Source organism: Nelumbo nucifera, chromosome 7 (genome assembly GCF_055504915.1).
Source record: "Nelumbo nucifera cultivar China Antique chromosome 7, China Antique-T2T, whole genome shotgun sequence".
Lineage (NCBI taxonomy): Eukaryota > Viridiplantae > Streptophyta > Magnoliopsida > Proteales > Nelumbonaceae > Nelumbo > Nelumbo nucifera.
The window spans coordinates 36,371,744-36,396,960 of record NC_142655.1 but is presented as its reverse complement, the minus strand read 5'-3'; the positions used below and the strand labels follow the sequence as shown (position 1 = coordinate 36,396,960).

The following is a 25,217-nucleotide window of genomic DNA, read 5'->3' as shown; positions in this document are numbered from 1 at the left end:
TAGACAAGAGCTGTGTGGTAGGGATTAATTTGGAGGATAAATGCTCTAAATCAGGTTGCGGATTGCTTAGATTGTACCATCACTTCTTGGCCTTTGACCTATTTAGGTCTCCCTTTAGGTGCCAACCCTAAGGGAAGTAGTTTTTGGAGTCTAGTTGTAGAAATATGTGAAAGAAGATTGGCTGAGCGGAAGAGGAATTATATCTCGTTTGGAGGTAGGATTACTAATAAAATCAACTTTGGCTAACCTACCAATGTACTTCCTCTCTGTGTTTAGGATTCCACCTAGGGAAGAAAAGAAACTAGAAAAAATCATGAGGAATTTCCTTTGTGAACTAGGAGAGGCAAGGAAAGGTCACTTAGTCAAATGGGAGATTGTGTGCAACAATAAAAAAGAAGGTGGCTTAGGTCTTGGGAATGTGAGGAAAAAGAATAAAACTTTGTTAGGGAAGTGGCTATGGAGATGGTCATTAGAGAGGGAAAGCTTGTGGCATGAGGTAGTGGACAATATTCATGGGAGTTTGGAGAGTGGCTGGGATGCTGGTGTATCACGTTAGGTGACTTTGGCAACACCTTGGAAATCAATCCATAGTGTCATTTCACAGTCCCTTGGGTTTGTCAAGTATGATGTTTCTTTAGGGAATTTACTTCGTTTTTGGGAAGACATTTGGCTTGGTGATTGACCCCTTAAAGACTTGTTCCCTACTTTGTATTCCATTTTCTTGTACAAAAATGAGGTGATTGGGAATTTCCTAGTCCCTCTCATTGTTCCTTTGGGTTATAATTGGGATTTTGGCTTTTGAAGGGGATTGAGGGATGATGAAACTGCTTAAGAGAGTTTGCCTAGAATCTCCAAAATCGGATAGAAGAGTTTGGTGCCCAAGTCCTAAAGGTGTTTTTTTCTTGTGCCTCTTCAATTTTCTTTGCTAATTTTCCTCCCCCCAACCCTTTCCTTGTAAAGAAGTCTGGTGTCAGCTGATTCCCCCTAAAATTAAGGCCTTTTGCTGGGAAGTAGTGTATGGGAAAGTTAACACTTTAGATTACATGCAAAAGAAGAGACCTTTTTTGTGTATTTCCCCAAATTTGTGCACTCTTTGTAAACCTGATGGTGAATCTTGTTATTATTTACTAGTTTCTTGTTCCTTCGCTGTAGAGATTTGGGACTGGTTCTTCTCTTTGTTTGGGTGTAGGTGGAATGTGCCAATGAAGATTAAGATGCTGTTTGATTCATCAACTTTTGCTTGGCTGAAGAGAAGGGGAAGATTAATGTGGAGATGCACTCGAGCAGTAGTAATTTGGACTTTGTTGGAAGAAAGAAATGCTAGGATCTTCCAAGAGATGGAGAGAAACAAACAAGTTATAGACCATGTAATTGTAGAGAACACTGATGTGGGCCCCACAGCTATGGTCCCACTATGTTCGTAGGGTAGAGTGTGTTCTAGTCATCCTAGGGTTAGCTGGTGGTCAATCTGTTATTTCAGTTATTTATTTCAGCTTTATTTTGTTCTATTTGTTATGTAAATACTAAGGGCAGATCTGTCATTTCCATGTAATTAGCATAACCTATAAATACTAAATAGAAGTGGCGGCAGCAGAATATTTCAGATTCTGTCCTTCCTTTCAATTCTTGTGTTCTACTGCTCTCTCTCTACTCTTTCTCCTCTCTCCTCTATACCTTTTCTCCTATTTTCGAACTTGAAATCTATTAGGGTTCAAGGCTGATAGCAGTCTTGAACATCTACTTGGTATTAGAGCAAGGATAGGGTTTCTCATGTGAGTCTAGTCCAGCCGACCACATGAGAATCTCCTAGGGCTGGAAGCTGAGAAAGTGGAGTTCGTGGACTGATTCTTGGAGATCGCCAGAGGGTTTAGCAGCTGTTGAAGACTTGTCACAGTTGCCGAGTGTTGGTGATCAGGAAGAATCAGAGAAGGCTAGGGTTCGGGTAACCTTGGAAGGCATCGAACAGCTTTTTCTTATAAGTTTTTAATTTTCTAAGAGAAGTACTATCAGAGAGGATACGTTGGACCTATCTGGAAAGGGCGGCCGAACCATTCTAGGGTTTTCTCCCTTCTATTCTCTAGGGTTTTACAACAAACCCTACTGTTGGGCCGAACTACCTTGGGGTACTTTTCTCCTACTCTAGGGTTTGAAAGTGATCTTGAGGCAAACCCTAATAAGCTTGCGGCAAGCCCTAATGTTAGGCTGAACCTTGCGATTTACCTGGAGCTCTCCTCAAGTTTTTTTCAGCATTGATCAACTTTTAGGGTTTTATATTAACCCTACTGCAAGTCTATTTGTATGGTACTGATTGGAATGTGCAACTGAAATGTTTTCTTTAAGGACTGATTAAAACCCTAATTTTGCTAAGCATATCAGACCTGCTTCCAAGCTGTTTTCAGATTTTTTTTTGGGTTTTCGAACTCTCTTAAGGGGTGAGAACTGTACGGACTGTTGCTGTTGTGCTTGCTAGTTGCTTTCAGATCATCAGCTATACCTGTTTCATGCACATATACCGTGAATACAGATTGGTTCTATACTGATTTTTGGTTGTAATTGATAGTCCAAGTGCTATTCTTTGACTGTAGTAACTCTAATTTTGAGACTACTGGTTCTTGACCGAAATGGAGTTTAAAAATCAGGCCGAAGGCAGTTTTGGGAACAACAATTATGTGGAATGTGAGCATTGTAAGAAACCCAAACACACAAAAGAAACATGTTGGAAGCTGCATCCTCATTTGGTCCCGGCAAAGTTGAGAAGCAAGAAGGTTAATGCTCATGTGGCTGTGAATATTGATTCAGCATCTTCATCTGGCACAAGAGGCACATTCTTAGAGACCTTAGCTACAGTTCGGGCTGCCCTTGTACAGTTGGAAAAGGAAGTTGGGAACTCAACTCAGCCACCGCAGTCACCATTAGCCCCTGCCACATCTGCTTTCGCACATTCAGGTACTCGAGCCTCAGCTTGCCATGCCTCAGCTCCAGGTACTACTGAAACCTGTTGGGTAATAGATTCAGGTGCATCTGACCATATGACTAGCTTGCCTTTATTGTTTACCACTTATCATTTATCTTTTGGTAGGGATAAAGTATCTATTGCTGATGGCTCTCTTGTCCCCATTTCTGGCAAGGGTGACATCAAGCTATCGGATACCATTTTCTTGTCTTCTGTCTTACATGTTCCTAAGCTTGATACTAACCTTCTTTCAGTCAGTAGTATTAGCAAACACATGAACTGCTCAGTAACTTTCTTCCCTGACCGGTGTGTTTTTCAGGACCTGAAGACGAAGAAGGTGATTGGGACTGGCCGTGAGACGAATGGGATCTATCTGCTCGGGGAGAGTTCTCGTCGGGAAGAGTTAGTGGATAAGAAGTCACTTGTTTCCCAGAGTGTGAGTTCGGTTATGCCACATTTGTCTTTTCGGTCCTTAAAGAGTCTGTTTCCTAATTTGTTTAAGTCTGTTGAGTTGTCTAGTTGCAATGTGAAAGCTGTGAGTTTGCTAAACATTGTAGAAACCCTTATTCATTGAGTAATAAAAAGAGTAATCGTCCTTTTGATCTTGTGCATACGGATGTTTGGGGGCCATATCACATCCCTTCTATGGGTGGGTACAGATATTTTTTGTTATTTGTTGGTGACCATACCTGGTTTTCTTGGGTTTATCTTATGCGTTCACGAGATGAGGTTCCCGCCCTGACCCAAACCTTTCACAAAATGATCCTAACCCAGTTTGTTGCCAAGATCAAAGTTCTTAGATCTGATAATGCAAAGGAATACTTTGCTAAGCCATTGGCATCTTACCTTCTTAATCATGGGGTTATCCACTAGAGCACTTGCCCTCATACACCTCAGCAGAATGGGGTTGCAGAAAGGAAGAATAGGCACATCTTGGAGGTGGCTATAAGTATTATGTTTACCTCCAATGTCTCTATTCACTTCTGGGGTGATGCTATCCTCACGGCGGTATATCTTATTAATCGGGTTCCTTCTCGGGTTCTTGACATGTCATCTCCTTTTTCCTTTCTATACCCAGATGAGGAGTTGTTCACTGTTCCCATAAAAACATTTGGTTGTACCTCTTTTGTTCAGCTTCTCGGACCCCATCACTCCAAGTTCGAACCAAAAGCCTCCAAATGCATTTTTCTTGGTTATGCACAAACTCAAAAGGGTTATTGCTGCTATGATCCTGTCTCAGGGAAAAGATTTGTCTCCATGGATGTCACTTTCTTTGAGGAGTCACCCTATTATTCTCGGGTTTCTCCTTAGGGGGAGAGTAGTGCGAGTCGGGATTTGGGTCACTTTCTTCAGGGGGAGAGCAGTGCGAGTCGGGATTTGGGTCACTTTCTTCAGGGGGAGGGCAGTGAGGGTAGGGTTCATACTTTTGGGGCTGTTCCCTTACCTATTCCATTGGGTGGTGAGGGCTACCATAGTGAGGGTGGTCAGAGGGATCAGGAGTTGAGGGTCTATCACAGGCGATGCAGGCAGGTTGATCCCGGTCATCAATAGTCCAAGCCACCTCCAATCTCTTCTGCGGCTCCAAGTCCAAGTATTACAGCCCCAGGGCCCACAGAGACTTCTTCCACTGTTGCCACTTCACCTCCTCCAGATGACCTTGACCTTCCCATTGCCGTCCGTAAGGGGAAACGACATTGTACCACATCTATAGCCCACCGTATTTCCCAGTTTTTATCCTATGATCGCCTATCTCCCACCTACAGGTCCTATCTTAGTTCTGTTGCCAATGTCCCTATTCCAAGAATAGTGCAAGAAGCCCTATCCGTCCCGGAGTGGAAAGATGCAATGCAGGTTGAAATGGATGCCCTGTTAAAAAATAACACATGGGAGCTAGTTGATCTGCCCAAAGGAAAGAAACCAGTTGGTTGTAGATGGGTATTTACTGTGAAGCACAATGCGGACGACTCCATTGAGAGGTATAAAGCTCAGCTAGTTGCAAAAGGGTTCACCCAGACTTATGGTATAGATTACTTGGAGACCTTTGCCTCGGTAGCCAAGATGACCACCATTTGAGTTCTATTATCTCTTGCAGCAAGCCACACTTGGCCTTTGTACCAAATGAATGTTAAAAATGCTTTTCTGAATGGAGACCTACAGGAAGAGGTTTACGTGCGGTTGCCTCCTGGATTCTATGATACAGAGACAGGTAGGAAGGTCTGCCGGCTCAATAAGGCATTGTACGGTTCGAAGCAGTCACCTAGAGCTTGGTTTGATAGATTCAGACTAGCCCTTGGGAAGTTCGGTTATGTACAAGCCCAGTCAGATCATACCCTATTCATCAAGAGGGTGGAGTCCTCTCTGACACTACTTGCTGTATATGTTGATGATATTGTGGTGACAGGAAATGATAGCCATGAGATTGAGTCCCTCAAACAGCTCCTTCATCAAGAGTTTGAGGTGAAAGATCTTGGTGCACTTCGGTATTTTTTGGGTATTGAGGTTGTTAGATCTAAACAGGGGATCTTTGTCTCCAGAGGAAATATGTTCTAGATCTGTTGGCGGAAACTGGAAAGTTAGGCGTTAAGCCTGCGGATACACCCATTGAACAGAGCCACAGGATTAGTGCAGAGAGTGGGGAGCCTCTTGAAGACAAGGTTATGTTCCAGCGATTAGTGGGAAAGCTGCTATATCTCTGCCTCACTCGGCCAGATATCAGTTATGTAGTTAGTGTTGTCAGTTAGTACATGCATTCTTCTAGGACCACACATCTTCTTGCGGCAGAAAGAATATTAGCATACTTGAAGAGATGCCCGGGTAGAGGTATACTGTTCAAGAACAATAATCACATGAAGGTGGAGGTCTATACAGATGCCGATTGGGCTGGGAGTGTTGATGACAGAAGGTCAACCTCTGGATATTGTGCCCTTGTGGGAGGTAACCTTGTCTCTTGGAGGAGTAAAAAATAGAGTGTTGTCTCCCGATCCAGTGCTGAAGCTGAATACAGGTCAATGGCTAACGGAGTGGCTGAAATCCTATGGCTGAGATCACTACTTGAGGAGTTGGGTATTGAGTATGAGAAGTCTCTGATGCTGTATTGTGATAATCAAGCGGCTATTAATATAGCACACAACCCGGTGCAGCATGATAGAACTAAACATATTGAAGTTGATCGACATTTTGTACGAGAGAGGGTTTCATCACAAGAAGTATCTCCCGTACATCACATCCAACATGCAGCTCGCAGATATCCTCACCAAAGCTGTACCAAGGAAGAAGTTAGAGGCGTATCTATTCAAGTTGGGAATGATAAACATTTATTCCCAACTTGAGGGGGAGTGTAGAGAACACTGATGTGGGCCCCACAGCTTTGGTCCCACTGTGTTCGTAGGGTAGAATGTGTTCTAGTCATCCTAGGGTTAGTTGGTGGTCAATCTGTTATTTCAGTTATTTATTTCAGCTTTATTTTGTTCTATTTGTTATGTAAATACTAAGGGCAGATTTGTCCTTTCCATGTAATTAGCATAACCTATAAATACTACATAGAAGTGGTGGCGGCAGAATATTTCATATTCTGTCCTTCCTTTCAATTCTTGTGTTCTATTGCTCTCTCTCTACTCTTTCTCCTCTCTCCTCTATACCTTTTTTCCTATTTTCGAACCTGAAATCTATTAGGGTTCAAGGCTGATAGTAGTCTTGAACATCTACTGTAATGAATAGAGTTATACATTGGCTACTAACTTTGAATCTGTTTAGATAGTACTCCTTTGATGACATTTGGAGGAACTGGTATTTAGTGGCTTCAAGTTCAGTGAAAAAGGTTAAAACAAGGTTGGCTTTAGTACCTCCATTTGAAGGTTTTTTGAAACTAAATTTTGATGGAAGTGGTCAAGGCAACTTAGGTCTTAGAATTGGAGGGGCCATAAGAGATAAGGAAGGGATCTAATAGCACTCTATTAAGGACCGGTGGGGAATGGAGACTCGTTGGAAGCTGAGTTGTATGTAGTATTACAAGGTGCCTAGATGGCAAAAGAGATGAATGTGGAGAATTTGGTGATAGAAGGAGACTCCAAGGTGGTGGTGGGGGGGCTGGATAATGAATCTAGATTCAACAATATGGTGCTATAGAGATGAAATGAAGAAGTTCAAATGGCTAACACAACATATGAATCTGGTTATACAATGGGTGGGGAGGGAAGCTAATCTTATGGCTGATTCTTTAGCCAAGCAAGGGGTAATGAGGGATTAGTTGTTTTGGGCACATTTGTAAATCTCTTGCTGTTTTTCTTTGAGTGTGAGGCTATACTTCGCGCCTCTTCTTGTGATGCTTGTAATAATTACTTATTATTGATGATATCAGTGATATTTTAATTTTGTTCATCAAAAAAAAAAAAGACTCCACCTAGATCTCAATACTCTGAAAACACTTTCAATTGATTCTATAGTTCATAAGTTATAACCAGGATTGGACCTTGGTGGCCAAACAACATTTCATGCTCTCTCTCATCAAGTCATTATTCCAAATACTAGAAAACAGAATTTTCAGGACGGAGGGGGGAGGAAGAACACAAATATACCCTTGTAATCATAAAGACAAAGAAACTCTAACAAGATATTTATTTTCTAAAATTTAATCCTCTAGCTTTGACTAGGTTAGGTTTTGATCCACAAGTTCTTATAGATGTGATATATTGAATCATAAAGGCAAATGTTCCTTATAATCAATGATTTAAAAGGTGCACCTTGGTGCTCAGGCGATGTACATTTTAAGGTGTTCGTCTTGCCTAGGCCCTAGGCGCAACACTTTAAAAATGAAAGAATGGTAGGATCCATCTAATGGATGCCATAAAGGTTGCGGAATGGGTGGGCGAATTTCAAAAATTTTCTTACCTTCTCCCAACTGGGAATCGCATTCCCTAAATTTAGAATACAATATTCAAGGATTCTACTTGAACCATAATTGAACCAGATCTGAACCAAAAGGAAAAAGGGAGGATTATACCTGATTTGGAGAAACAGTATCTCCCAAAGTTGCTGTTCACGCCCAAAGAAGACACCAAGATCCGCTCCTGTTGAAGATGACACAACTGTGGGTGGAACGAAACCAGCAGGGTGCGTCCTACACACTAGAACCTTCGCAAGAACCCTCTGGAAACTCTGAACACCGAATCTTTTTTAGTCTTTCTTGCAAGATTGATGTCAAGAACTGATTTCTTGACTTCCTATTGCTGTAAAGATCAAATCTTGCAAGAGGGAATGGCGAAGACTGGAGGAGAACTCCTGGGACGAAGATGGCTGAACTGCTTCTCTTCTCTCTGGAGTCTGTATGAGATCTAATCTCAGTTCACAGGATAATTTCTTGCAAGAAAACCTGGTTTGAAATTTGATATATTTCTCTTGAGTTTCTCCTCCTTTCTTCTTGATTAAGAAACCTCTTAATTAGGAGTTATCCCAATCCAAATCAGTATTTGGATAGGGGATTATCTTAATCCTATCTATAGATTAAGTTAGCTTACTCCTGATCTTATCAGGAGGTTACCAGATTCAAATCTAATTTGAATTTGGTCTCCTGGAGTGGATAAGGTTAAAGGCCCAATCCTTTTACTAACATTAATCTCAGATTCGCCCCATAGATGGGTGATCATATCAGCCCAGCTCGAAATGGGCTTTTGGCCCATTAAGTGTTCAGTGTTTAACTAGTTTTCAATCTGCTGCCCAGTTGGGCTTCTTTGTATGGCATGGGACCCAAGCATTGATCTACACACCAGCCACATGGGTTCGGCCAAGCCTTTATTACAAGGCCTAGCCGAATTCACTGAAAAACTCAGTGAACCCCTGAGCCCATCACATGGACCCTATGGGCCCAACACTTACATCAAGTGGTCCCTGGGCCAAGCCATCTTATAAAAACCCAGGGACTGTGGGCAGGTGCAAGATTAGCCCATCAGGTATTATCCTAAATGGTCTTACACTTAACCTCTCAGCCCTTAATGATCTAGCACTGCCCGACAAGAGAGGACCTCTCCCTCGGTTGCAAGGAACAGTGCCGCCCTCTCTACTCACATGGATCTCGGGAATTAAAACCATTTGCAAACATTTTGAAACCGTACATATACATATACATATATATTAATTTTGCAAAACAAAATTCCAACGATTGAAATCAACTGCCGGCAGTTTGGTTTCCATCAGAGAGAGTGCATTCTCGATCATTACCATTGTCCGACAAAGGGGGTGATCCTGTCACTATGTTCACTCACTCAGATGAATTCTCAGACTGCCCCAACATGCCCAGGTTTTGACCCCCACTAAGGATCTCTCTGATTGACATATCAAAGACAGCCCGATTCGACACCTAGTGAAATGTCATAATCGAGTCTAGGGGTCAGGTGTAACTTTCCAGTTTTGCCCATCTGTCTCCAAGGTCCAGGGCAATACTGGAAATCTGGTCCGGTTCAGAGATTCAAGTAATCCCACACTGCATGTACCTTGGGTCTTACTCTGGTGGCCGAGACAGGCCATCCCAACACTTGGTGGCACACCAGCATCAACCTTGGCAGGATAAATCTCCCCAGACTTATCCAATGGCTGCGAACATTTAAAACTAACACAAGTCTCTATAAGTGTCCAGTTTTAGGGTCTTACACAGAATTATACCAAACCACATGAATCAAACATGCACTTTATTTATTTACATTAAATGTCAAAAGTACATCAAATCGGATTGAAGCTAAGGGCATACAAGACTGTCTAACAAAAAAGGCATGCACCTAGTGCACCTAGGCATGTGCCTAGCACCAAGATTTAAAATGTTGGTGTTGGTGGAAATGTCAGTCATCCATATATTAGAAACATGTCGGAAATGTTGGAAATATCGTATGGAAATATTGTACAAATTCTAGACATGGTGGAAACATTGTAAAATATGCAAAATGTGGAATGATATTTTATGAAATGATAAAAGAAGCATAGACACACCTTTTAAAATTATTATCTTGTTCCAAGTCATTAAACAAAGCTAAGAAACTAAGGTTATGGACAAAAGAATATGTTTTGAAGTTGGTAAACCTTAAGATATAGAGTTTCATGATAGAATGGAAAACAAAATTTAAACTCGTAGAAAATGTAAATGGTTGTAATAGATCAACCAAATAATATTACACAAACAAAAGCTAATATTTAACTTCATGTTTGAAGTAAAAATTGAGCTAGCTCAAAGTGGTATTCATGTAAGTTTGGTTGCAGGTGGAATTTGACCACAGCCATAGATCAGATCTTTGACCCTTCCTTCTTTGTGTGGTCCACAAAAATTGGTAAAACAATGTGGAGGTGCATTAGATCTGCTGCTTTGTGGACAATTTGGGAAGAAAGAAATGCGAGGATTTTCCAAGAGTAGAGAAATATTCAAAACGTAAAGGATAGCATTTTGACCAGGGCAATCCATTGGCTGAGATCATTGGATTCCTTTAAAATATATTCCTTTGATGACATTTGGAGGAACTGGATTGTTATGGCTAGTAGCAGTAACAGGAAGAACAGGGTACCAGCTGTGTGGGTGCCTCCTTCAGATGGCTGGACAAAGCTGAATTTTGATGGTAGTAGCCAAGGAAATCCGGGTCCATCAGGGATAGGTGGGGTGCTGAGAGATAAAGATAGTAATATATTAGCTTTATTCTCTGGCTCCGTGGGTATAGGATACTCTATTAGAGCTGAGCTTCTAGTAGCAGTACAAAGTATTCAGATTGCAGACTAGTTAGGAGTTCAAAATTTGCTTATTGAAGGAGACTCCAAAGTCGTTGTGGGTTGGTTAAAAATTCCAGCTTTAGTTATTTGGTGCTACAGGGATATTATGAGGAAAGCTAATTGGTTTTCAAGGAACATGACTGTTAATTATCAGTGGGTGGGTAGAACATCTAATACCATGGCGGATGGGTTGGCTAAGCAAGGGGTATCAAGGGAACATTTATTCTGGGCAGCTCTGTAAACTTTCATTTCCTACTTTGATGTAGTACTTTGTTGTTGTTGTGGAGAGGTACCAGCTGGTGCCTCTCCTTTGGGCAGGCTGTATTGTAAGTTCATTCTGATTATCATGAATAAATTATCAATCATTTATAAAAAAAAAACTCGACTCTACATAGTGCTAATAGTGTTCATTGGGGAATATGTCGATTCCAGTAAAATTTCATGTCACTACCCATGGAAGTAAAAATGGAAATGTGCTGGTAGTGTTCATTGGGGAATATGTCAATTCCGGTAAAATTTTGTCACTACCCATGGAAATAGAAATATGTTGTGGAAATATCAGGGAAATTAGGGACACTTTAAACGGTTAAACCATTCCTTGCGCTTCAGCCCTGTGTGCACCTTTTTTATTTTTTTGCGCTTTTTGTTCTTTTTGAACCTAGTAGCTGGGATGGAGGCTCCACCCCCTGACCCTCCATTTGCTAATGTCGTTCATTCATTAATCCTAGTAAAATATCTTTTTAAAAGGCAATTAAAATTATAAGATCCATTTTTTTTTGTGCAAGGATTAAGAATTTAAGACCCTAACATGGACTTGTTTGTGCTAGCCTCAAGGAGCTTTCTACAAAGGCAGTTGTAGAATCAAGGATGCAATATGGTTTACACTTTACATCACATAAGCTATTTGAAGTAATGCAATAGAGGAAAACAAAGAAATTTTGGGTTTTACATGCTTGAAAATGTTTTATATGTGTGATTATATTTTTAAATTTTCATTTGAATATTGTTTACATGTTATTTTTATGTATTTTAATTTTAGATAATAGATTTATTAAAATATTTATTTTGAAATTTAAGTTTATAGTTTTATCAATATTATGTTTATACATATGTTTTTTAATTTTTTGCATTTTTTGCCATTTTTGTATTTTTGCATGTTGCTTCGAAAAAGCGCATGTCTCGCCTTGCACCTTGTGCCTTGGGCACAAATTGCCCCTTGCGCTTTTATTGCGCCTTGTGCTTTTATAACATTGCTTATAATCATAAAGACAAGGATACTCTTTAATGAGTCATTTATTCTAAAAACTTTGGATCTGACTTTGACCAGGTTAGGCTTCTGATCTTGCTGTCTTGTAGTAATATATGACAGAGCTAGGGGATTGTTTTCCATTCTATTTGTCTTGATTGATTCTAGTATTAGTTAAGGGCCTTCTGAAAATGTTTGGAGGCTAATTTAAAACAAATAAGATTCAAGGGACATTGGTGTGTTGATCTTTTATTTAGAAGTTAGTTACTATTCAATGATAAGTGACAATATCATTGGTTTGCTTTATTAGAGTGCAGAGAGATGGAGAAGTCTAACCAAAGATGCTGCACTCCAGAATTTTGAGTTGCATGCTTTCCGTGCTGCCTTCCAGATGGTAGATAAATTTTCCTTGTTTTCTTTTCCTATCTCCTGCCATATTGATCATGATAATTTATTATTGTCGTTGCCTAAGTCATTAGTTTGTGCTTTAATTATTTGTTTTATACCTGTGGTTATACTTATGATCTTGTCATAATGTGATTGGCTACTGTATTTTGAGTTTCCCATAAAAGAATTGCTGAATTGCAAGGATGATATGGTTTTCTTAACTCGTTAACTTCGATTTTCTATCTCAAACCAGTGCTTAACATTGACTTTTGTATTCTTATATGGATGTGATGTGGCCTGAAAGAAGGGAAAAAGGAGAAAATAATGTGGCATGACTTTTAGTATCCTCCGTGATTTGGGGTAGATCCTCAGATGCACCACCATGGGATTGATGGGGCTTCACCAAGGCCCACTAACCACCCCCTAGGGCTGCCTACTCTATGAGGCACTATGCGATCATCCACTAGGAAACCTATAGGTGAATGAGAAAGTTGACTCAAGTAGAAACATAAAAGGGTGTCATTGTGCTCAACCCATAGTTTTCATGGCACCAAGGCGAGGCTTGGCGACGGGGGAAGCCTTGTCACCTAGTCGCCTAGGCGATGGATGTTTTGTAAGCAAAAAACATATATCCTAGGGTAATTCCCTAGGTTCCATAACCATATTTCTTTAATAATTATCCATGATTTTCATAAGAGAAGTATAAATTTCGTGTTAATGTATAGAAAATCAACATATTCATGAGAAGAAAAAGAAGAAAGAAAAGAAAATTCAAAAAATATAGGGGCTGAACCCCTATTTTTGTTATAGGAAAAGAAGAAAAGAAAAGGTGGAGGAAGAAAATGTGTTGATTAGACAAAATTTTAAGTTCTTCCTTATTGGCTTCGGTTTTGAAGTCTTGAGGGTTCAATACAGCATTTAGCAATGTATGTGTTGACTAAACCCTAACAAATAAGAAAATAATAAAAAGAAATTAGTATATAAACACACAAAATGACTATTTTATTTTAATAATGTCTATTTTATTATTATAACCCCCAAAAATTAAGAATATAAAAGTATTTATAACACAATGTACAAAACTGCTTGGCAATTAGGCGAGGCGAGCCTCCAAGGGCGCTTTGCTGCCTAGGCATCACCTTGACAACTATGGCTGAACCACCACCTGAATAGAGCAAGAAATTTTGTGTACATTACTAAAATATATGCAATTACATATGCTGGATTTTGGAGGGATAAAATAAAGACAAGAACATGATATTCTTATCTATACTATATTTGGGACTATGGTACACCAGAACCATAAAACAGCATTAAAATAATTTTCATATATTTTACCACATTTTGTATTATTGGAATTGAAATCCTAGGTGTGAGGTTTCTTTGTCAGGGGAGGGGCTTGTCAAGGTGTTTTGTTTGTTTTTGCTTTTTTTTTTTTTAATATAGTTTGTTGAGAAAAGTGGAATTTTTTGTAGAATGTGCGCTGAGTGTCTTTGATGTAGGAGCATAACCCAAGTGACATGTAGCAAACACATAGAAGGTGTGCTGGCATCTATGTGGCATCTTATATGTCAGATTAAGTGTCAGTTTTAGTATTTATTTTTAGTAATTGATTATTGTTGTTTGAGTTATTTAGAATCTTAAATATCATATTAGTTAGTGGGTTATGCTAAGCATGCATTGGTCAATTTGAAAATAGTCTCTTCCATCTAGATAGTGATAGAGAAGCATTTAATGCAGTGGTTGGATGTTGTCTCCAATGTATTCTCTATATTACCAACGAAATGGAAGAGGAAAGGTTGGAAAATTTGTCCATATTATCAACAAAGCAAGAAATGTTCTCTGATTGTTAGCAAAACTCAAGAAATGGTTTGTGGCAAAAGAAACTCTAAAATGTTGATGTATAAGTTGAGTTGGCTGAGTTAAGACATTCAAATCAACTTCTCCATGGGGATGTGAGATCTTCTCCAAAGAATTCAATCCTCTTGAACTCAAAATAAGGGCAGAGGTTCACAAAGCTCTGATTATGCTAATGTTGCTCATTCCTCTTCTTCTAACTCTGTTCCACATTTAGCCTTTGTGTTGGGTTATTTCCCAATTCAAGCTTCCCTTTGAGGGTGAAGCAGCATCCTGAATCAAAAGCTAGAGACGAAAGGGGGAGAGAAAGAGATAAGGTGAGTTCCTTATTCATTTGATTCTCATAGTACAGATTCCTCCTTTATACTTGTTCATCTACTTGCAACTGTCTTACAATAGATTATCACAATTTGCTCTTAACCACTCGCCAACTTGGCTTCTTGATTAGTTACATTTAACTGGTTCTTGGTTAGCTGCCCTTGGGAGCTGACATGGCTTCCTTCTTCTAGAATACACCTTCAGCTTGTTAGCCTGACCCTCTAGGTTCCTAACAACTCCCCGCTCCTTGAGATGGCCCTCGTTAATTATAGGAACTAAAGAGCTAATCAGCTAAGTTAGTGAAAGGTTCCCATGTTGCATCTTCCACTGGTAAGCCAACCCAGCTAAGAAGAGCTTCCTTGGAGAATGATTGAACAGTCTTCATCTATAGATTATCAAGGATCTCTCTGGGCTGGAAGTGAAGCCATCCTTCCTTTGTGAAGTCTGGTAAGGTGGGGCATGGAAGCTGATTCTGACCCACCGCCTTCTTTAAGTAGGAGATGTGGAAGACTGGGTGCAACTTGGAGGTTGGTGGCAGCTCTAATCTAACTTGTATGCTAAAAGCCCAATGCACTGCACTGCCTTGAAGGGTCCATAATAACATGGGGCCAGCTTATAGTAGGACCTTGTAGCAATAGAGGATTGCTTCCTATCATAGTGTCTTTTCATTTGTTTCCTGGGAACATGCTAAGTGGGCCTTAAGATCTTGTAGGACTTTGTCACGTTGGTGGGGGGGGGGGCATCCATCCATGACTGCATTGGCTGATGACCCCTTCTTATATGGCAAGATAAATGGAGGTTCCTGCCCATAGAGGATCCTGAAGGGAGTAGTGCCCGCTGAAACATGAAACGATGAGTTCTACCAAGATTCGGCCCACGACAACCATTGGGCCCACTGATGGGGCCTATCCCTCACAAAGCACTAAAAATCAGTTTCAATGCAGCGGTTGACAATCTCAATTTGGCCATCTGATTGTGGATGTTAATTGGTGGAGGTATTGTTCTTGACTCCTTGCAGCTTAAAGTACTCTTTCTAAAAGTTACCGAGGAAGGCTGGATCCTGGTCAGAGAGTTATAGCCTTAGGAGTCCCATGAATCCTTAGTGACTTCTCTAACAAATGCTTCAGTCACCATTGCTACAGTATATGGGTGGGGCAGAGGGATAAAATGGATATATTTTGAAAGACGGTCAACGATCACCAAAAGATCTGATTTCCCCTTTGATGTTGGCAGTCCTGTAATGAAGTTAATCGAAACCTCCTCCCACATCTCATCTGGAATGCACAATAGCTGTAGTAAGCCAGCTGAAAACTGTGCCACATACTTGTGTTGTTGACAAACACAGCCATCTTCTTTCGCCCAATTCTGCATTTGTATCATAAACAAACACAGCAATAACATTTTCTTACAAAACTTTCAATGACCAAATGAAATATGACCTAGATGACAATGCCAAAGATAAACTTATTTCTCAAGACTGGACTATCAAAAAATGACCGACATTCTAGCAGCTTATCAGGAGACTATCAAAGATAAACACCATTTGCTTTATGCCTATTTCTTTCTCCCTGTTCTCAAGTCTTGAAACAATGTGTGTGGACAGGAAAGAAGGTTACACAATAGTTCAATAGTTTAATTTGTAGTAAGAGAGCTAACAAAAAGGAAACTAATTTAATTACATGAACCACAAATGAAAGAGGAATGTTATCACTAAGTTGAATATCACCCATGCCAGAGATAGGGATATATATCAATCATAGTGATTTGTTCTCTACTAGAGGCCACTCTATATGAAGGAAAACAGGAAAACATAGCAGTCATGTTTTTAAATTCACCCAAATCAATAAGCCAAGTAAAGGCTGCAACTGCATAACAAATAAGGGAATTACAGAGTTGGCAAAGGCAGTGGAAGGAGTGCCTGACCCAGAAGAAGCAACAACATTGCTTTTAAGATGAGTAGATGGCTAAGCTGGAGTAAAGACATCTATACTTAGAATGCACTGTCTAGTGAAGTCATATTCTGGATTTAGGCCAGCAAGAAATTCACAATTCCCTTATTATATGTCTCCCTATGGAGTATGGAGTTTATAGACCCTAGCGATATTTTGAGCTTGTATGTATCTGGAACGCCATCCTAAGTTTCCTTGGTGATAGACAAGAGCATAAAGTTTTTAGCTACATGCAGCTCAATGGGAATAACAATCCAAGTCATCACCATAAGATTTTCTTCCTCCCACTTAGGATATAAGGGATCATGCAACTGGGGCTTCTTCTTCGACCCAATAAGATTTTCTTCCTCCCCTTATATCTGATGTCAAAATTTAGAAACAATAGTGAAAACAACTTGATGTGACCAGATTCTTTGTGGGATTGAAGACTGAATATGAGCTGGTGAGAGTATAGATATTAGGTGGTTCTGCCCTTCCCTCTCTTGAGGAGGTGTTTTCCATCTCTGTAGGATTTCTATTGGACCTTCAGAGAACCCTACTATATCTGATAGGTCTGCCTTTACAGTGACAAGAGGGGGAGGTCGTGGAGATTGAGGAGGCTGGGGAGTTCAGCTGGGTCGTGGTGGTGGGCATAATGGAGGTCAAGGTTCAAGGGGAGGTCGTGGTAGAGGGCATACTAATGGTTCGTAGAAGTGTACCTATTGTGGAATGGAGGGGCACACTATTAACTTTTGTTATGATCTACATAGGCCACTCTCGACATGGGCCAATCATGCGGTGACAAGTGGTGGAGTTGGTATGAGAGATAAAATTCAGCATGTTGATCAACCACCTTCTACACCTACATATGGCTTTGGGGAAGAAATGATGAGTGTTCCACGTGATTAATATGAACGGTTACTCCAGGTTACCTTATAGCAGAATACTGCTACCCTTGCTCACTCATGTATGGCTTGTCTAACATCCAAACCCTCCAATTGGATTATTGACTCTGGAGCTTCCAATCATATGACTGGGGCTCTAGGTATGTTTTCTTCTCTTTCCTAGTCTTCTACATCCCACATAGTTACCCTTGCTAATGGCTCTATATCTTCTATTTGTGGTGTTAGTAATGTTAACATTGATTCGTTATCCTTGTCTTTAGTTTTGTATGTCCCCAAATTCCCTTTTAATCTTGTACCTGTTAGTAAATTGACTAAGTTTGTTAATTGCTCTATCACTTGTATTTTTTAGGATCTCAAGACGGTAATGAAGATTGGTGGAGGGCATGAAGCTGGTGGACTATATTACCTTGATGGTGGTGGTTCATTAGTAGCTCTTTGGTCATTTCTTTCTCCCCTCCAGTGGCACTATGGGCTTGGTTATCCGTCTCTCAAGGCACTTAAGTTTCTTGTTCTGTTGTTGAGTCATCTTTCTACTTTGGAGTGTGAGTTGTGTTAGTACGGGAAACACTGAGTTCCCTTTAGTCCTAGAGTTGATAGCCATATGTCGAGTCCTTTTTCTTTAGTCCATTCGAACATTTGGGGTCCAAATAAAATTGTCATACAATGGTAACAAGTATTTTGTAATTTTTGTTGATGATTATTTAAGGATGACATGGCTTTATCTTATGAAAGAAGTGGATTATTTTCAAATTTCCAAAAAAATTATGCTGAAATTCGCACTCACTTTGGTGTACACATAAAAATTCTTCGCATTGAGAATACTTCTATACACCCTTTTAGCAATATTTGGAACATGGAATTATTCATCATACTCAATGTTGTCAAAATCTTACGATTTACTACATGATTCACGATTCGAATCGTAAAAAGTGTGTAATGCCAGTTGCACTCTTCATCCTATTTCTAAGTAAGTTTTGGTTTCTCATTTTTTTGCCTCCCATCACTAGTTTGTTTCTCTTTTATCTTTTGTTTTTGTTCTTAAGAATGTCCAAGAAGCTCCTATCTCTCCAAGGTAGCGTCAAGCAATAAAAGAACTTTTTGCTCTGGCTCATAATCACACGTGGGGTCTCTTCCTCCTGGTTGTAAGTGGGTATACACTTGCAAGTACTTACTAGATGGTAGTGTGGAGTGGTTGAAAGTTCAATTGGTTGCAAAAGGTTATTCACAATTATATGGCATAGACTATACAACGACCTTCTCTCCTATTGCTAAGATTGGCTCAGTCCATGTTTTGATATCCCTCGCTACTATGTATGATTGAGCCTTGTTTTAGGTTGACATCAAGAGTGCCTTCTTACATGGTGACCTTGAGGAAGTTTATATGCAGCAACCTCCGGGGTTTGTTGTTGAGGGGGAGGATGATAAGGTGTGTAGAAGAAGGCCATTAATGGGCTTAAACTGTCTTTGCATACATGGTTTGGTAGATTCAGCGAGGTGGTAAAAGAATTTGGCATGAGATAGTGTTGGGTTGATCATTTCGTGTTTAGTTATGATTCAGATGCTAGGAAGATTTTGTTGGTGGTATATGTAGATGGCATTGTTATAACTAGTAGTGACAAGATGGGGATTGATGGAGTGGAGACCTTTCTGCATGATCACTTCCAAACAAAGGATCTTGGTAAATTAAAATACTTCTTGGGTATAGAGGTAGCAAGGTCAAAGCATGGTATTAATCTGTGCCGACTGCCAAAGGAAGTATGTTCTCCACATTTCTGAGGCAATGGGACTATTGGGTGCCAAACCAATTGAAATACCCATGGAGCCAAACATATTTGATGTAAGTGAGGAATTTGAAGATCTTGGAAGGTATTGGAGGTTAGTGGGTGAGTTAAATTGTTTGACCATTACTCAGCCAAACATATTATTTGCAGTTAGTGTGGTAAGCCAGTTTATGTAGAATCCTCGGTTTCCACATTGGGATGCATTTCTAAGAATTGTATGATATATATATTTTTTTGATTGGAAATGGTAATTTCATTAAATAACTTTCTAGATTTAAGTACAACTGTCAACCCCTAAGTAGGTGTTGAGCCCCAGTTATCTTTCTTACAAAACTGCCCAAAACATACTCTCCCTCACAGTCCCTTGTTTAGCCAACGTGTTAGCTAAACCATTAGTTGATCTCCTTGTCCATTTGAAGCATGCACCGATCTCCCTTGTTGTATTGTGGATTTTCCTTATGGGCTCTATAAATCCAAGTTCCCACTTACCAGATTGCAGCCACTCAATCAACAATTTAGAGTCTCCCTCAATCTCAATTTGGTGTAACCCCAACTGTTTTGCATATCTTACACCTTGAAGCAAGGCCATCACCTTTGCTCTCAATGAGTCCCCCACTCCTATTGGTCCTGAAAACAAAGCCACAATTCTGCCATTTTCATCTCTGAAAACTACTCCTATACCTGAAGGGCCCGGGTTACCTCTTGAACTCCCATCAAAATTCAATTTCACTCTTTGTTGTGTTGGTGGGGACCATAATTCCTGCACAATAGGTTTCATGGAAGTTGTAGAAGCCACCACTTCCCAATTCCTATAAATGTCTTCAGCTGAGAAGTCTTTAAACAAATCCAAAGTTTTCAACCAATGAATAGTCATAATAATTATCCTTTCTACAATTGCCTCCTTGGACTTCTCCACTTCTTTAAAGATTCTATTATTCCTTTCTTCCTAGACTGACCATAAGATAGCTACTCTTGTGGATCTCCACATTAATCTTCCACGCCTCTTCAGTTGCCTGAAAAAGCTTGGGTCAAAAAGGCTTGCTACATCTGGGGGAGGTGTCCACCATGAATAGCTTTCCAGGGAGAGCATCGGGAAGCCCCTGGGTCGACTCCTGCATCCCAACCATTGTCTGCCAATCCATGAATGCTAATAATCACTCTATGCCAAAGTCTATCCTGTTCCAAAGGCAATCTCCACAACCATTTCCCCAATAATGCTGTATTTCTTAGCCTGTGATTTCCTATTCCTAGTCCCTCTTCATCTCTACTGCTAGAAACCACCTCCCACTTCACTAGGTGGTCTCTTTTGGTGTCTCTTGGTTCCCAAAGGAAGTCACTCATGATCTTCTCTAACTGGTTTGCTACTTTCACTGGTATCCTAAAGATAGATAGGAAATACACTAGTAAGTTAGCCAACATTGACTTTATCAGGGTTATCCTACCTCCCAAAGAAATGTAACTTCTCTTCCAATTCGCAAATATTGTAATGGCCAATCTCCTACCTCACACCCCAATATTCCAGCTAATCGAATCACCTCTTCACTCCCTAAGTTTTCTCCTGCCACATAACTCTTGCCTCAATTGATCTTTAGGTTAGAGATCCTCTCAAATTTATGGACTATCCTTTTTAGGTTCATGAGTTCTTCAGTTTTCCCTTCACAAAACATAATAATGTGCAAATTGTAAATGTGTAACCACCACTTCATCCCTTCCAACTCTCTAGCCTCTAATCATATTGTTGGCATCTTCCCTTAAGATCAACTCACTCAACACATCAGTTACCCGAGTAAATAGGAAGGGAGATAGAGGATCTCCTTGTCTTAGGCCCCTTTTGGCAGGAAAAAAATCTCTTGCTGCTCTATTTACCAGAATTGAAAAATGACATGAAGTAATGCAGCCCTTCACCCATTTACACCATCTCTCTCCGAAACCCCTACGCTTAAGAATCTTCAGCAGAAACTCCCAATCCACCATGTCATAGGCTTTCTCTAAATCCAATTTGCACACCAGTCCTTTTTGTTTTTTCCTTCTTCTAACCTCTACACATTCATTGGCAATAAGGATTTAATCAATTATTTGTCTCCCAAACACAAAAGCCCCTTGATTTGGAGAAATCATCGAGGGAAGAACATATTTTATTCTTAGGGCTAAAACCTTTGAAATGATTTTGTACATGCTACCTATCAGACTTATGGGCCCAAAATCCTTCGGTTGAAGTGCATCCACTTTCTTTGGTATCAAAGTGATGAAGGTTGCATTTGCACCTGAGTTAAATTTGCCCCTCTCATGGAACTTATCAAACACCTCCATCAAGTCACCCTCAATTATTTCCCAACAATCTTGATAGAAAGCCATTGTAAAACCATCAGGTCCTAGGGCTTTAAATCTCTTCATCGAGAAAACTACATTTTTGACTTCCTGAACCTCAAATATCCTTTCCAAGGAGTCCAACAGCTCTCTGTTCCCAACCCTCCAATCCAGGTCCTCTAAGTTTTCTCCAGACCTCCTTGGACTCTCATAGAGAGTTTTGAAATGATTCACAAAGGCTTGGGCTATGTCCTCGTCTCTCGTCAATACTTGCCCATTCCATTCCAATTTCAACATTAAATTTTTCCTCTTTCTCCCATTTGCCAACATATGAAAAAAACTGGTATTGCCATCCCCTTCCCTGAGCCATTGACATCTAGATTTTTGCCATCTCCTTCTCTCAGCTTCTTCACCATCTAGCTCCTCTATTTTGCCTAGAATTTCCTGTTTTCTTTCTTCAATCTTTCCAAACTCTCTTTATTCCACAGCTTAATTCTTTCTTTCAACAATTGCAATTTCTTATAGAATCTATAGCCCTTCCATCTGAAATCCAATTGATCTTCTTCTCACCACTCCTTCACCTTTGGCAAGAATTCAGGGTGTAGAAGCCACATATTCTCAAACCTAAAAGGGCAAGGGCCACCCCCCAATCTCTCTTGGGTCAAACTTATTGGGCAGTGGTTTGAAACAGGTCTTGGTAAAGCTGTAACTACTAAGCCCTGCCAAGCCACTTCCCAGTTAGTTGTGAAAAGGAATCTGTCTAACTTACAACAAGTGGGAACCTCTTGAAAATTTGACCAAGTATAATTTGCCCTCTGAATAGGTAAATCCCGCAACTCAAAGCTCTCTATGAAGAGGTTAAACTTCCTCATACTCGTTGTTATCCTATGATTTGGGTTGTTTGATTCACTCAAAAATCTTATGACATTAAAATCTCCTCCCAGGCACCAGGGTCCCTCCCATAGAATTGTATGATATTTGAAGGGTGCTCCAGTGGCTTGTTATACAAGACTAGAGGAAGACTTGAGATAGAAGGCTACACAAATGCTGATTGGGCCAGTTCAATATCTGATAGGAGGTCCACTACATGGTATTTTACCTTTCTTAAAGGGAATTTGGTGACATGGAAGAGCAAGAAGCAGACAGTGGGGCAAGAAGCAATGTTGAAGCTGAATATAAAGCCATGGCACACACTACATGTGAACTAGTATGGTTGAAGAACCTTTTACAAGAGATGGGATACTCAATTGATAGCCCTATGAAATTGTATTGTGACAACCAAGCTACATTCCACATTTCCTCTAATCTAGTCTTCTATAAGAGAACAAAATATATAGAAGTTAATTGTCACTTTGTGAGAGAAAAAGGTGCTTAGTGGAGTAAAAAGTACTGCATATGTGAACACAGGAAGTCAATGGGCAGATTTGTCCACCAAAGGGTTGAGTCGGGGAAGAGTGGGTTACATCGTAACGACCTGGGACTCTATGACATATACTCACCAGCTTGAGGGGGATTGTTAGAGTCGGTTGTTAAAAGGGTAGTTTGGTCATCTTCTCTTACTTCAAGTGAGTAGTGTAATGCCTTTTGTATTTTACTTTAAGTGTTATGTCCCATACTTAATTAGGGGCATAACTGTCTTTGTAACACAGTAGAATTATATAAATACAACCCACTAGAGAAAGTGATTTTTCTCTCTAGTTCGAGCCAAGGGTTTTCTCTCCCAACTCCTCTTCTCTTCTCCCTCTCTGTTCTCTATTCTCTTTCTTTCTCATTCTCCGTCTGAAACTATTGCAGATCGAATCTATAATACTCTCCTTAACCTTCTACCTATTCATGATTATTTATATAATTTCCATCATAATTATGCTAGTAAATGAACGAGTCATATAACCTCACTTTTTTCTACCTCAATCTCTTCTCTCTTCTTTTTCTCTTCTTTTCTTCTTCTCCTAATTCATTATATCTACCTTTTTCTCCTTTTATCTTAAAGTATTTCACAACATTCTCAAAAGGTCTTAGAATAGGGATATAGATGGTAACTCCTGGGTGATGATTGGATTGATTACTGATGGTTCTTTTTTGTTTTTCTCTTTTTTGATTACTGATGGTTCTCAAGGCCCATGGTTAATTGGTAATTGTGTCCTCACATGAGAGATGAAGGCACCAGCTTTCAGAGTGAATGGTTTGTTCAGAATGATCCTGGGGTCTGCAATCTTAATGGCTGATAGCTTGGTTAGGAGGAACTGAGGAGAGATTTCTAGAGGGTTCAGGTTTACTAGTTTAGATTGTATTTTATTTATGCCTGATTAGTTCTGTTTTCCTTTCACTTGGTTTGCTTATCTTGTTGTCTTGCTGTTTCCTTGTTCTTTAGTTATGTTTTCTGTTATCCACAATATAAAATCCGTGGTTCAAAATTTTCTTAGCATAGTTGATGGTGATCAAATACTTTGCTTTTAATCAATAACATATTGTTTTTGTAAATCTCCCTTCAAGGTTCTTAATAGGTACTATCCAGAAATCTTAACAACAAGTCCTTCCATAGGGCGGCAGGGGAAGGCTTTACGTCGTCAACAGCAAAGGAGGGTTTTACAGAATAATTTGCATGTGGACAAAAGAACCAGCCTTCCCTTAGTTGCAACCTGGGAAAAGTGTGAAATGGAAAGAAGCTGCACAACCAGTAACTATTCTGAAGCTTATCAAGGTCATACAAGTGAAGTGGTGCTAAGAGGTTTAATTGCTTGTACTAGAGTTAAATTCTTCGAATTTAACATGGTGCTTACTCTCATGAGATGGTCCTATTGAAACATGTGAAGCAATAGTGTGTTTAAAATAACTTTTTTTTTTCTCTTTCAGGAGCCTATTCTTGTTGCTAAGATTGAGAATACTATTAGATCATCCTATGTGAATATTAGGGTGACTGTTCTACTAGCCAAATCCTATCAAATTATTTTGGGTCTTATATCTTGAAAATTAAGACTTAAGGCATGCTGGATGTACCATAAATATAGTCTACCAATGGCAATTCAAACATACTGCACATGCAAGGGATTCAGATCCACCATCTGATGCATCCCAACTCTGGGATCTTAAGTGAATTTATCATCCTACGGGGTGTTTGACAACATCATTGGTTTTTATTTTGAAAACAAAAACAATACAGTTTTGCTGATGTGGAAGTTGTTTTTGTTTCAAAAACAAAACCAACCATGTTGTCGAACACTCCCTAATCTTGTGAACATAGGTAGGTTGATCATAATTGCTAAACTATTTGATGGGACTTGCTGAATTCTACATGTTAGAAAGATCCAATTTATGTGAATTCTCTGTTTCTTACCTCTAAAAAATGTGTTGCAGAAGGCGATACATGTTCAACTTTGGACAGAGGTGGCTTATCTCTTCAAATTTCTTCCAGCTACAGTTCTGGATGTGAAGGGATTTGGTCATTAGACAGATATTCCCTTTTTGAGAAGTTCTGCAACTCTGGACTTTGTCGGCTTGGCCTGTTGACAAATATTTCTCAGGAGATTGATTTTCTTGGATTATGGAAGGAAGCTCAACCATTTTGTGTATGTTCCTCTTGGTCCTACTCTTCTGATACATCGATTGATATCTCATGCAACATTATACCTCTGAACTGAGGACAGAATTTGTGAGATACCCATTTTGGTTAAAGTCTAGGCAAATTACATCATAGTTGTCAAGGCGACGCCTAGGCGACAAGGTCCCCTTTGAGGCTCACCTTGCCTAATCACCAAGCAATTTTTTACTTTCTATTATAAAATACTTTTTTGTCCA

At 39.8% G+C, this 25,217-nt stretch overlaps 1 protein-coding gene across 11 annotated transcripts in view; it reads left to right on the top strand.

Annotated features, from left to right (window-relative positions):
* LOC104598351 (S-adenosyl-L-methionine-dependent methyltransferases superfamily protein) overlaps positions 1-25,217 on the top strand; it is a 76,980-nt gene that overhangs the window by 35,457 nt on the left and 16,306 nt on the right. For 3 of the 11 annotated variants that reach the window (XM_088891498.1, XM_088891495.1, XM_088891499.1), the window contains 4 exons: positions 3,273-3,389; positions 12,250-12,333; positions 23,916-24,150; positions 24,777-24,988. In XM_088891498.1, the coding sequence (XP_088747624.1) occupies positions 3,273-3,389; positions 12,250-12,333; positions 23,916-24,150; positions 24,777-24,988 (648 nt within the window). Of the gene's footprint in view, positions 1-2,639; positions 2,983-3,272; positions 3,390-12,249; positions 12,334-17,683; positions 18,059-23,915; positions 24,151-24,275; positions 24,336-24,776; positions 24,989-25,217 lie in introns of those variants that run through there. The other 8 variants (XM_088891500.1, XM_088891496.1, XR_016078604.1 and 5 more) reach the window with 8 other exon arrangements.